This window comes from Pelophylax lessonae, assembly GCF_965119305.1.
Source record: "Pelophylax lessonae genome assembly, chromosome: 3".
Taxonomy (NCBI): domain Eukaryota; kingdom Metazoa; phylum Chordata; class Amphibia; order Anura; family Ranidae; genus Pelophylax; species Pelophylax lessonae.
In genome coordinates this window covers 26,089,646-26,104,234 of record NC_138770.1, presented here as the reverse complement: position 1 = coordinate 26,104,234, position 14,589 = coordinate 26,089,646, and the positions used below count along the sequence as shown (strand labels likewise).

Genomic DNA, 14,589 nt, shown 5'->3' with positions numbered 1-14,589 from the left:
CATGCTTGTCACACTCACCCATCAAATTCTTTGCATAGACCCCTTAGTTTCCTATGTCGGGGGGGGGGGGTCATACTAATCCCTGAGATCATACCCATGTATTTATGAGTACAGTACACATTGAAGGACATAAATACCAGAGCTGTTTCTGCATTATTTTTGCACACATGGTAAAATGCAGATTTTGGGCCTGAAGATTAGATAAAACCCCCAAACATATATTTTCTGAAAGCACAGTCCCTGGGGAATAAAATGGTGGTAATTGTTAAGGTGTTCCTCGTACACAAATGTCACCTTCATATCCGGGTTTATTTTCTCCTTTCTCCCATTTTCTATGGTGTGATCTTTTCTACAATACTTTGTTATTATAATGTAATACGTTATGTATTGTATTGTACACAAATTATTATCGACTTCACTTCCACATTCCAGACATGTCATTTTCCTGACCAATTGGATTTCTTCCTTTACTATTTCCTGATTCTATGACTGCAATCTTATGAAAAGTAAAATTATAATAAAATAAATGATTATACATAAATAAAAGTTGTGTGTCGGTGCAAGGAGGAAAAACTTTGGTACCCAAAATTGCTCATAGATGACACTTTAAAAGCCGCTACAGGTCATGAATGTAGAGTTCACCATTAGTAATGACCAGAGTGCAGTGGTCAGGAACATGTCATGTCCTGAGTGTGGGAAATGTTTTACACAATTGTCCGCTCTTTCCACACATCAGAAATGGCACACGGGTGAGAAGCCGTATTCCTGTCCTGAGTGCGGGAAATGTTTTACACACGTGTCCGCTCTTTCCACACATCAGAGATTGCACACAGGTGAGAAGCCGTATTCCTGTCCTGAGTGTGGGAAATGTTTTACACAATTGTCCGCTCTTTCCACACATCAGAAATGGCACACGGGTGAGAAGCCATATTCCTGTCCTGAGTGCGGGAAATGTTTTTCACAGAAGTCCAATCTTTACAAACATCAGAGATTGCACATGGGTGAGAAGCCATATTCCTGTCCTGAGTGCGGGAAATGTTTTACACTAAAGTGCAATCTTTCCAAGCATCAGAGATCTCACATGGGGGAGAAGCCGTATTCCTGTCCTGAGTGCGGGAAATGTTTTTCAGTGAAGTCCCATCTTAACATGCATCAGAGATCACACACGGGGGAGAAGTCGTATTCCTGTTCTGAGTGCGGAAAATATTTTGCACGGAAGTACCATCTTTACAAACATCAGAGATCTCACACGGGGGAGAAGCCGTATTCCTGTCCTGAGTGCGGGAAATGTTTTTCAGTGAAGTACCATCTTTACAGACATCAGAGATCTCACACAGGGGAGAAGCCATATTCCTGTCCTGAGTGAGGGAAATGTTCCTCATAATAGTCCTGTCTTCTTGTACATCAGGTGTCCCACACAACACTGGAGGTGTATTAATGCCTCAGATATACTCCATGGCTGATCTTCATCATGTAAGAAACACTTCATAAGGAGATTAGAGATCACCAAAGACATGGATGAAGTGTTGTCCCGTGTTGGCCATTGATAGCAGGAGAAAAATAAAAAAGTTCTTACCTTTCATTGGCTGAGTACATTTTGTGCAGGAAGATTTCACAAACACTTACAGATCTGGTTGTTATAAATGTGTTGATGAAATGTGACCCGCATTCCCCCAGTCATGGTGAATTGGGATTTCCTATAATTGTCAGTTTCATCTAGTGGCCATAATGTGCTTTCCTGACAGATGCTTATGGCCCCGCCCTCTTTCCTCCCCCACAAGTCCCCACCGCCATAAATGTTCAGGATAACCCAATGGTTGCGTTCCTTTTTTGTCCTCCTCACTTATAGGACCATTTTTGTATGAAGTTTTCCTACCTATTGAAAGTATTGGTGGGCGGGTCTGGTGCTGGGCAGCTGTGCGGGATGTCAGGAGCTTCCTTTGGTATCCAGAAGTATTTCAGGATGTCCCAAGTGGTCATTGAGTCCCCAGCTATCAGTGGGGTGGTGTATTGCACATATATGTAGAGGATCCATGCCTGGAGAGTGGGCCCTGCCATCAGCGGCCATTTGCATTGGCTGGGAGCCCAGCTGTTAGCGGGTGGCCATTAAGTGTTAGACACGTGAAATTTGTTTCGGTGCGAATACAAATTCCGACAAATTTTTGGTTATTCCTAGATTCGAAGTATGTATCCAAATCTCCAAATTAAATTGTAATGAATTTTGTTGAAATCTCTTAAAATTTGTTTATTTTATTAATTTTATAACGAATTCCAACTTTTCAGAAAGATTCGAATTCAGATCAGTCAAAAAAAAAAACGATCGACCGATGCAAATTCTGTGTGAAGAAATAGCTGTTTGTTAAGCAGCAAGCCGGGAAGCCGCCCACCCGCCCGCATCCTTACCAACCATGACTCATCAGCTGTCAGCGGGCTTCCCCACTGACAGAGGAATGGAAAGAAAAGAACGCCGGCATTGCCCGGCAATAGAAAAAATTGGCGTGGCCCCCCCCCTAGTTCATACCAGGGCCTTCGGGGGCCAGAAAAAAAAAAAACAGCGTGGGTTCTCCCTTAAAATCCACACCAAACCCTTTATCCCGGCATGCAGCCCGGCAGGTCAGGAAAGTGGGAGGGACCTTGGTAAAAGGGGCTTTCAGATTACGACAAGCCACGGTTGTGGGGAGGAGGTTCTTGTCCCCATCAATATGGTGACAAGGTGCTTTGGGGTGGGGGGGAGAGGTGTCACAAAACACCCACCCCCCACCCCATGGTGAGGGCATGTGGCCTTGTATGGGTTATAAGGGGGGGGGGACGCTCGCTTGTTCCCCTTTTTCTGACTTGCCAAACTGTATGCTCAGGTGAAGGTCTGGTATGAATTTTTGGGGGACCCCAGGTCATTTTTTTTTTATACACTTTGGCGTGGTCCTGGTATAGACTGGGGGGGAGGGGACCCCACGTTATTTTTTTCATGAGAGTCCAAACATCCTATCTGTTCAGAGAAATGGGAACCTACAGATGTTCACAAGGAACCACTGTCATATGTGTGGGCTTTAAGGGCACAGCATGAGACAGATAACAACTACATGGATTTATCCTAAAAAAACATTTATTGATTTATCTAAAACCAGATCTCAATAAAATGAGGAAACTGGCCCCAAACTGAGCTCAGCTCGTACACAGGAGATCAATGTCTCCTACTAATTTCACTCATGTACATCATACATATATAAGGATAAGTTGGTATATATCATAAGGTTCGTGTAGGTATAGATATTTCCTCTCTTCACTTAGATGTAACATTTAGTGACGAGGACGACCATGTACTTTATTACTGAATATATCTTATTACTATTATAACAATCTCCTTACTATATGGATTTTTTTGTCTCAGCTTTTTTTGTAAACATGTCTGCATCATATTTGTTACTGATGTCAACATTTGTATCAATTACTGTATGTATAATAAATGACTACGTTCAGATTCTATTTTTGTATATCTTAGTTGGTGACCTGCCCACCACCTCTGTTTTCTGTTTGCATTAACCATTAGGGATGGAGGCACGTCAGTGTGTTTGTTTCAGGTCATATTCCCCTCTTTTCGTCTGTTCACTAGTCTACGCGTTTCACACAAGGCTACTTCAGGACTATGAAGATGTACAGACAGTTTCCTCTTAAAATAAACAGACTCGATATTATTGTTTCATAAACATAGAACATAATCTGTATTTATGTACATCATAATAAATACAAACATGGCTTACTAGCACACGGCCTTCCCTCCAACCCCCAACAAATTAACCCGACCTGGGGCAGACACAGGGGGGGAAAAAATCGGACCAAAATCTGTTGTGTATATATAGATATCTGTCCTAATGATCCTAGGTACAATAATGGAAAATTGTTACCAATACTTACCGTAATTTTCCTTTCCTGGCTCTGCGTCATGCCATCATACTACGGGTCAACTCCGCCCCTCTGACCCCCATAGGACATCCCTGAAATAGCATAAAAGGCAGGCATTACCTGGTGGAGGTGTTCTGTATGAGCTCGTGACGGACCAGGGAGGGTTTTGTGCTGGCATGACGCAGAGCCAGGAAATGAAAATTACGGTAAGTATTGGTAGCAATTTTCCATTTTCCTGGCTCTGCGTCATGCCATCATACTACGGGACTTAACTAGCCACAACACAGTGTGGGAAGAATAAATTACAAACACCAGGTACTGCTGCAAGAAACTAATTGTAATATCTTGATACAGCAGAAGACACTACTGAAGCTCCCATCTGAGCATACTGGGATGACATCACATCCAGCTTAGTGTTTTATGCAGGTATTAGGAGATCTCCAACCTGCTGCCTTACAGACCACGTCTGCCGATACTTTGGACCAAACTGCCCAGGAGGATTACACCGCTCTTGTGGAATGTGTTAGGATCTCCTGAGGAGGGGGAAGGCCTTCCAGGAAGTAAGCTGTTTGGATTGCTTTAACTATCCCTGTCGAGAGGACTCTTGGAGGGCCCGGCATACCCATCCTGGGACCCTTTGGGAATACAAAAAAAGAGCATCTGTTTTCCGGAACGAGACCGTTCTGGGCAGCTATGTCTGTGGGAGAGACTTCATATCCAGATCATACCATCTAGGCTCCTCCAAGTCTGATTGAGAAGGTGAAAAGGCTTGGGAGTACCGATTCCCAATTAAAATGAAATTGCGACGAGACTTTAGGAAGGGACTTCGGAGAAGGTTGTAACACTATGCTGACCTGAAGGAAGGTGCAGAACGGCTCTTTGTAGGAGAAGGCCGCAGCGTCTGAGCCTCATCTGGCTGAGACCAAAACTGTCAAGAAAACCGTCTTTAATGTCAGGTCCCATAAAGGACTGTCCGAATCTGGGGAAAAAAGGGGCTTTTTAGCAACCCCGTTAATACTAACAGTAAATCCCACTTTGGAAAGAAAAGGACGAATAGGCGGGTATATCTCGATTGCCGCACGGAGGAATCCAACTACTAGAGACTCCTTTGACCATGAGGTATTGGTAAGGGCCAAAAGTGCTGAAATTTGTACTGTAAGCATGTTGAAGCTTCGTCCTGAGTCGAGGCCGTACTGCAGAAAATCCAATATATTCGCCACTGAGGGGAAACTGAAAGATAATCCCTGTTGGACTGAGAAATCCTCGAACCTCTGCCACACTCTATAATAAGTGGCCTTTAGTAGATTCTTTCCTGGATTACAGAATGGTGGACATTACCGAGTCAGAGAGATCTCGATTCTGGCCCTTGCTCCTTTCAAGTTCCATGCAGTCAAGGCCAGACAGGCCGAGTTGGGGTGAGTGTGGCCGTTGCAGATGAGAAGGTCCCTGACCTGAGGAACCTTATTGGAGGACACACCGCCAGACGACAAAGAAGGGGAAACCATGGCCTCCTCGGCCCGAATAGAGCTATCACAATAGCGGGTACTCCCTCCTCCATGATCTTCACCAATGATTTGAGGATCAGAGTAATTGGTGGAAATAGGTAGACCTGCTTGAAGCCCCACTTCTGATAGAGAGCATCCTGGGCCAGAGCTTGCGGGCCGAAGAAGTGGGAAAAAAACGTGACAGTTGAAATGTGTCGCCATTAAGTCTATCTCGGGAACCCCCATTGCTCGACAAATATTTTGGATTTTGCATACATCCTGTGTAGTTGGCGAAGTTCCTGCTCAACTGGTCTGCTAGGGTATTCTGAGGGTCCGGGAGACACGATGCTGAACAGTCCAACAAGTGGGCTTCGGCCAAGGAGAAGATCTCTGCAGTTACCTGGAGAAGTTTCAGACTTCCTGTCCCCCCTTGTTTCACAATGTACGATACTGCCGTTGTATTGTCCATGAGAAGTCTGACTCTCCTGCCTTGGATTACGAGCTGAAACGTCTTCAGCGCCTCCCTGGCCGCTGTTCGTTCTAAGAGATTCAAGGAACATGGCAAACTCTGGTCCACACTCCCTGCAATTTCAGTTGTAGGCAATGCGCCCCCCAACTCTGGAGACTGGCATCCGCAGTAATCGTGATTCAGTCTCCAGGGCTGACGGGCCCGCCCAGGGAGAGGTTGCTCCTCTTGGTCCACCACAGAAGGTTGTTGGAAACCAAGCAAGGAACCTGGAACCTCTGGCTGAGAGAACCGCGGCGCCACTGGCTTAGAAGGCAGAACTGAAACCTTCTCCTGTGCCACCATGCCCAAGGCACTGCCGGGATACAGGCATATTAGGAGACCTAAAAAAAACTCATGCCTCGATGAACCGTGATTTCCTTTGAGGACCTAATCCCCTTGGTCCCCGCACAGACTCGATCAATCTTCTCTCTTCACAGGAAAATCTTGTATTGGACTGTACTGAAACCGCCTGCCCAGGTAGGTTAGGCATTGGACGGAACAAGTTGGCTCTTCTGCACATTCACCATCCACCCAAATTCTGATTGGGTCTGCAAGACTTGATCCCGGCGTCTATGAGAAAATCCCTGGAGTGAGCCAACACCAGGCTATAGTCCACATAATGCTCAGGATCCCAGGCCCCAGAAAGATGGGCATGACCTTAACTAGCACTGAACAGCTATCTAGGAGTAAGTAAACTGAATTCAATTCTACTAAAACTTGACAAGATGAAAGCTCTTGAGAGTCCTGCAGGCTAAGGTGTTAACTAGCAGCAGTGCTCCTACGTCGCTCTAAGCAGGACATCACTGAGGAAACAAATGCCCCAAGGATAGAGAGTACCTCTAGAAGGGTTCTGGGGCGGGAGCCATGACCAAAAACATACCTGGACCCAGAAGGATGGACATGACCTTCTCTTGCAATGAACAGCAATCCAGGACTTAAGTAGACTGGATTTGGATCTACTAAAAATGAACATGATACTCCAAGATCTAGAGGGTCCTGCAGGCAAAAACGTAACTTAGCAGCAGCACCCCTACTTCGCTATCCGCAAAATGTCACTTGAGGAAATAAATGCCATAAAGATTGATAGTACCCTCAAGAGGGTTCTGGGGAGAATGCCAACCAAAAACATACCATGACCTAGGTCAAGTCATTGTCTGCTAGAAAAAAACCTGAGTGCTGGCGAACCCAGACTATAGGAATATGTAGACTAGCGTTTGCTAAGTCCAGAAAAAGGCACCAGCCCTTCCTTACCACCAGAATAATGGTTTTCCAGGATTCTGTCATAAAGACAGGAACCTTCATAAATACCTGCATGTGCTTAGCACCAAGAATCATCCAAAGGCCATCTGACATTTGTGACCCAAGAGAAGGAATGAATATTCATGCTCCACCTCTGCGTCCGCGTCGAAAGAATGCCCAGAGCCAAAAATCACTCCTTAAAACTGTTGACAGATTGGTGGAGCATGGGAGCTATGGTAAGGAAGCAGGAAACTGCTGCAGAGATGAGAACATTAGCGATCATTGATCCTCAAACATTTAAAAAGGTCTTTCAGGGTATGGGAGGTAATGCAAACATTGTACACTGCTTTCTTTTTAAAACCTGCATCTGACCATAGCTCTAGAGCAGTGATAGCGAACCTCGGCACCCCAGAACCACACCTCCCACAATGCCCAACTATACCTCAGAGTGTATGAGCATCATGGGAAATGCAGCCCCAAAACATCCAGGGCGCCAAGGCTTCTGAAACCACAAGCCCCCTGTTGCCTCTGCATTGAGGAGCATGCCTATGGCTGTTAGACTCTGCAAAGCCTCAGAAAGCAGAACATGCAAGGGCCCCCCATGGACTTACAGTGGTGAACTGTCCCCCACAGCACTGGGGCAGCTTGACTCAGAACCCTAGAGAAGCTAAGTGCACAATTATCAGTATTACTGCCCTCTGCTGGTTAAGAGGCATATGTGCTGCTGTACAGAACCTAGTGTTCCAAGGTGGTCCCCCATTCATCCACTAACCAGGTCTAAACCTGCTTAGCTTCTGAGATCAAGCACATACAGGGTGGTGTGGTGTGGCCGTAGGCTATCCCCACTAAGGCAACTCTGATGCTGTAGTCCTGGGCCATGCCCAAGAGCCAGGCAAACAAGCCTTTACCTGAACTGAGAAAACTTTACACAAGCTTCCCAACCAGAGCCCTTTTCTCCTCCACATGGAGAACCTCATCTGCTCTAAGCAATAAGGACTAATAGGATAGCCACAGGCTGCACAAAGTGCCAGCTTATGCTGTTGTCTGTCGCCTACAAACAGAAGTAACCTTGTTGTTGTCTCTGCAGCAGGTAGCAACAGTATTGTAAAGCAGCGCAAGCTGTATGCAAACACTTGGGAATGGTAACTGCATCCAGTGTTCACAATAACTTTGTGGCTACAAATAGTGGACAGGAGAACCTCTGACTACCTCATTAAGGCATAGACCCATTCTCCTTCCTAGCAACATATCCTCCCAGCACCTCATTGTGCTAAGCATGAGAGGAAGATCCTTGGACCTCCTCCTTAAGGTATTGCTGAAATATCCTCCAAATTAGTGATAAGATAATGTGAAGCATTCACAGCCGTGTCAATATTTCAGTATGTGACCTCCTGGAATTTAAAATCAAAGTTGCAGGGTGCTTAGTTCACATTCATCCCCACAACACTGTGGCTCCACACTCGATCAGGTCCATTCAGAGTGACCAACTGACGAACATTTATTCCGTCCTTTCAAAAAAAGAAAGAAAAAACAAAAACGCATTCCTTCCCAAAAAACATCTTCAGTGCTTTGAGGCTGGCGGCAGCTTTAGACAAAAATACCCCAAGCTTCAACACAGGCAAAGTAGACCAGGATGTGCATGTACTCACAGTGAGGGCAGCAGAGACCCAGTTACACACAGTGTATTGGCCACAGAGGAAAAGGAAGCCAGCTGCACCTGCAGACTGTCTCCACTGATTAACCAACAGCTTCATAGTGATCAGAGGAAGCCTGGGCTGGCCCCCTCCCCCCACACTGGAAAACCACCATCTCTAGTGAACTACAAGAGCCAGCAAGCATGTTTAAGGGGAGCAAAATACAGCAAAAAAATTGCTAGCCAGCTTAATAACATCATTCATACTGTAACAACAGCGAGGAAAGAACCTCCACTGTAATACGGCATCTGTGTCAGTTTTGACTGTCAATTAATGGTATCAGTATGAAAATGCAGCAATTTATACTGCAATGTAACTTACCCCCAGCACCAAGGGGAACTCACCATCGAGGGAGATTTACAGCCCATAAGAGGGGGTCTTCTTACCCAGGAGAGAGGCTGAACCTGGGAAGGCCACAAGGAAGGATAACATATTTTTCAAGGTGTCCGGAGCGAGGACGAAAAAAAGAACACCTCCACCAGGTACTGCCTGCCTTTTATGCTATTTCAGGGATGTCCTATGGGGGTCAGAGGGGCGGAGTTGACCCGTAGTATGATGGCATGACGCAGAGCCAGGAAATAAAATATACAGTATCTCACAAAAGTTAGTACACCCCTTACATTTTTGTAAATCTTTTATTCTATCTTTTCATGTGACAACACTGGAGAAATGACACTTTGCTACAATGTAAAGTAGTGAGTGTACAGCTTGTATAACAGTGTAAATTTGCTGTCACCCTCAAAATAACTCAACAGACAGCCATTAATGTCTAAACTGCTGGCAACAAAAGTGAGTACACCCCTAAGTGAAAATGTCTAAATTGGGCCCACTCTCTCATACTGGTCACTGGAAGTTCAACATGGCTCCTCATGGCAAAGAACTCTCTGAGGATCTGAAAAAAATAATTGTTGCTCTACATAAAGATGGCCTAGGCTATAGAATGATTGGCAAGACCCTGAAACTGAGCTGCAGCACAGTGGCCAAGACCATACAGCGGTTTAACAGGACAGGTTCCACTCAGAACAGGCCTCGCCATGATGGACCAAGGAAGTTGATTGCACGTGCTCAGCATCATATACAGTGGTTGTCTTTGGGAAATAGACGTATGAGTGCTGCCAGCATTGCTGCAGAGGTTGAAGGGGTGGGGGGTCAGCCTGTCAGTGCTCAGACCATACGCTGCACACTGCATCAAATTGGTCTGCATGGCTGTCATCCCAGAAGGAAGCCTCTTCTAAAGATGATGCACAAGAAAGCCCACAAACAGTTTGCTGAAGACAAGCAGATTAAGCAAATGGATTACTGGAACCATCTCCTGTGGTCTGATGAGACCAAGATAAACGTATTTGGTTCAGATGGTGTCAAGCGTGTGTGACGGCAACCAGGTAAGGGGTACAAAGACAAGTGTGTCTTCCTACAGTCAAGCATGGTGGTGGGAGTGTCATGGTCTGGGGCTGCATGAGTGCTGCTGGCACTGGGGAGCTACAGTTCATTGAGGGAACCATGAATGCCAACATGTACTGTGACATACTGAAGCAGAGCATGATCCCCTCACTTTGGAGACTGGGCCGTAGGCTAGTATTCCAACATGATAACGACCATAAACACACCTCCAAGATGATCACTGCCTTTTTAACCACCTCAATACTGGGCACTTAAACCCCCTTCCTTCCCAGACCAATTTTCAGCTTTTAGCGCTGTTGCAATTTGAATGACAATTGTGCGGTCATGCAACGCTGTACCTAAACCAAATTTGTGTCATTTTTTTCCCACAAATAGAGCTTTCTTTTGGTGGTATTTGATCACCGTCAGGTTTTTTCTTTTTTGGTGCACAAATAAAAAAAGAAGGAAAAGTTTGAAAAAAAAAAAAGTTTTTTTGTTTAGGTTATAAAATTTTGTAAATAGATATGTTTTTTCCTGCACTGATGAGCACTGATGATGCCGCACTGACAGGCCCTGATGAGGAGACACTGATGGGGTGGCACTGATGGGGTGGCACTGATATGCAGCACTGATGGGCACTGATAGGTAGCAATGATATGCAGCACTGATGGGCACTGATATGTGGCACTGATAGATAGCACTGATATGCAGCATTTGTGGGCACTGATAGGCAGCGCTGATGGGCACTGATAGGCAGCACTGATGGGCACTGATTGGCAGCACTGATGGGCACTGATAGGTGGCACTGTTGAGTGGCAATGATCGGGACTGATCGGCACTGATGGGTGGCACTGATCGGCACTGATGGGGGGCACTGATGGGCACTGATAGGCAGCACTGGTTGGCAATAATGGGCACTGGTGGGCGGCACTGATAGATGGCAATAACGGCACTGGTGGGCAGCACTGATAGATGGCATTGGTGGGCAACACTGATAGGGAGGGCACTGGGGGGCTCTCTGAGCCCTGCTTGCCATCCCTGGTGGCCATGGTGGGCATCCCTGGTGGTCATCCCTGGTGGCTTAGTGGCACCCCTCCCCCCCCCAGGGCTGCACTGGTAATCAATGTTTTGATTACCAGCACAGACCCCCCCTGTGATCAGTGAGTAATTAGAAATACTCACTGATCACCCCCGCAGCAGCACCGATCCTCTGATCTTCTCCTCACTGACAGGATCTGTCAGGAGGAGAAGAGATCGAAGCCGTTACAACGGCTCTATTTACATTACATGACGGCTGTGATTGGACACAGCCGTCATGTGATCAGGAGGGCCAATCACAGGGCCCTCCTGCCGAATGATGTTGCTCTGTGTCCGAGGGACACAGGCACATCGAGATCGCGCCGCTGCGCGTGCCCGCGGCGGCGCGATCTCTCTCCTTCTGAAGGACGTTCCGGAACGTCCATTCAGAAGGACGAGACTCCCACCCGGCCGTATATGTACAATGGCCCGGGTGGGAGGTGGTTAAAGAAGCTGAGGGTAAAGGTGATGGACTGGACAAGCATGTCTCCAGACCTAAATCCTATTGAGCATCTATGGGGCATCCTCAAATGGAAGGTGGAGGAGCGCAAGGTCTCTAACATCCACCAGCTCCGTGATGTCATCATGGAGGAGTGGAAGAGGACTCCAGTGGCAACCTGTGAAGCTCTGGTGAACTCCATGCCCAAGAGGGTTAAGGCAGTGCTGGAAAATAAGGGTGGCCACACAAATATTGACACTTTGGGCCCAATTTAAACATTTTCACTTAGGGGTGTACTCACTTTTGTTTCCAGTGGTTTAGACATTAATGGCTGTGTGTTGAGTTATTTTGAGGGGACAGCAAATTTACACTGTTATACAAGCTGTACACTCACTACGTTACATTGTAGCAAAGTGTCATTTCTTCAGTGTTGTCACATGAAGATAGAATAAAATATTTACAGAAATGTGAGGGGTGTACTCACTTTTGTGAGATACTGTATATAGATATCTCTCTCTATATATATACAGTGCCTTGCAAAAGTATTCGGCCCCCTTGAACTTTGCGACCTTTTGCCACATTTCAGGCTTCAAACATAAAGATATAAAACTGTAATTTTTTTGTGAAGAATCAACAACAAGTGGGACACAATCATGAAGTGGAACAAAATTTATTGGATATTTCAAACTTTTTTAAGAAATAAAAAACTGAAAAATTGGGCGTGCAAAATTATTCAGCCCCCTTAAGTTAATACTTTGTAGCACCACCTTTTGCTGCGATTACAGCTGTAAGTCGCTTGGGGTATGTCTCTATCAAATTTTTGCCCATTCCTCCTTGCAAAACAGCTCGAGCTCAGTGATGTTGCATGGAGAGTGTATGTGAACAGCAGTTTTTAGTTCTTTCCACAGATTCTCGATTGGATTCAGGTCTGGACTTTGACTTGGCCATTCTAACACCTGGATATGTTTATTTGTGAACCATTCCATTGTAGATTTTGCTTTATGTTTTGGATCATTGTCTTGTTGGAAGACAAATCTCCGTCCCGGTCTCAGGTCTTTTGCAGACTCCATCAGGTTTTCTTCCAGAATGGTCCTGTATTTGGCTCCATCCATCTTCCCATCAATTTTAACCATCTTCCCTGTCCCTGCTGAAGAAAAGCAGGCCCAAACCATGATGCTGCCACCACCATGTTTGACAGTGGGGATGGTGTGTTCAGGGTGATGAGCTGTGTTGCTTTTATGCCAAACATAACGTTTTGCATTGTTGCCAAAAAGTTTGATTTTGGTTTCATCTGAGCAGAGCACCTTCTTCCACATGTTTGGTGTCTCCCAGGTGGCTTGTGGCAAACTTTAAACGACACTTTTTATGGATATCTTTAAGAAATGGCTTTCTTCTTGCCACTCTTCCATAAAGGCCAGATTTGTGCAGTATACGACTGATTGTTGTCCTATGGACAGAGTCTCCCACCTCAGCTGTAGATCTCTGCAGTTCATCCAGAGTGATCATGGGCCTCTTGGCTGCATCTCTGATCAGTCTTCTCCTTGTATGAGCTGAAAGTTTAGAGGGACGGCCAGGTCTTCGTAGATTTGCAGTGGTCTGATACTCCTTCCATTTCAATATTATCGCTTGCACAGTGCTCCTTGGGATGTTTAAAGCTTGGGAAATCTTTTTGTATCCAAATCCGGCTTTAAACTTCTCCACAACAGTATCTCGGATCTGCCTGGTGTGTTCCTTGTTCTTCATGATGCTCTCTGCACACATTTTACTCCGCCTCCAGAACTTAGTCATGGGGAAGAACATGAAGTATATTAAGGTCCATGTGTGTCCCGGGACATTTTCCACTGGTTTATTCAGTAGGGTAAAATATGAAATAGTTATGTAACCAGGTTATTCCTTTCCCTTCCCTCCCTCCATCCTTATCAGTCGCCTACCAACCTGGTTACATAACTATTTCATAATTTATCCCAGGGGACGGCGCCATTTATTTACAGATAGACCCTTCCTCTCCACACAATCTACACATCAGTAGGGTAATACTTCCATCTTTGGTAATATTGACTGTCGTACCTGAAAAAATAAAAGCGTACCCTCATCCAAAAGAGGAGCACTTTAGGACAGGTCCACCATATGTGTAGAAACGTGTCCATCTGGCCACACCCCCTGAAGCAGGAGGCCGACGATCCCGGGTGATGACACCAATTTCTATTATACTTAGCGCCATCAAATGGCCAAATGCACATTTTTAGTTTTAAATGAATGGTTGGTTTAACCACTTAAGCTCCGCAAGGTTTTACCCCCTTCATGACCAGAGCATTTTTTTGCTATTCAGCACTGCGCTACTATAACTGGTAATTGCGCGGTCATGCAACACTGTACATAAATGATATTTATATCAAATTTTTCACACAAATAAAGCTTTTTTTGTGGACTTCGATCACAACTGGGTTTATTTTTTATTACATAAACAAAAATCAAACATTTTTGAAAAAAAAAAAAAATATTTCTATTATAAAATCAATACAATAAAAAAAATTATTAAAAAAAAAATTTGAATGTCTGCAAAAGTTTAGGTCCAACTGTATTCTGCTACATGACTTTGGTAAAATAACAAATCCCATGAAGTGTATGTTAATTGGTTTGAGTGAAAGTTATAGTCTACAAACTATGGTGGAATTTACACAGCTTTGAGGTTATACTGGTAATGGTGGTGATCAGCAACTTAGAATGGGACTGTAATAGTGTGGCCGACAATTAACTGACATCACTAGTGACACCAATACAGAGATCAATAATACTATACACTGTCACTGTACTAATGACACTGGCTGGGAAGGGGTTAACATCTAGGGGCAATAAAAGGGTTAACTG

General features: G+C 45.2%; 1 protein-coding gene across 1 annotated transcript in view; it reads left to right on the top strand.

Moving 5' to 3' along the window:
• The window catches only part of LOC309550260 (uncharacterized protein), a gene marked incomplete at both ends in the record, with an annotated part of 1,652,360 nt that overhangs the window by 1,603,443 nt on the left and 34,328 nt on the right, over window positions 1-14,589 (top strand). The window contains one exon of the mRNA XM_082250668.1: window positions 698-1,348. Within this exon, the coding sequence (XP_082106794.1) occupies window positions 698-1,348 (651 nt within the window). The remainder of the gene's footprint in view (window positions 1-697; window positions 1,349-14,589) is intronic.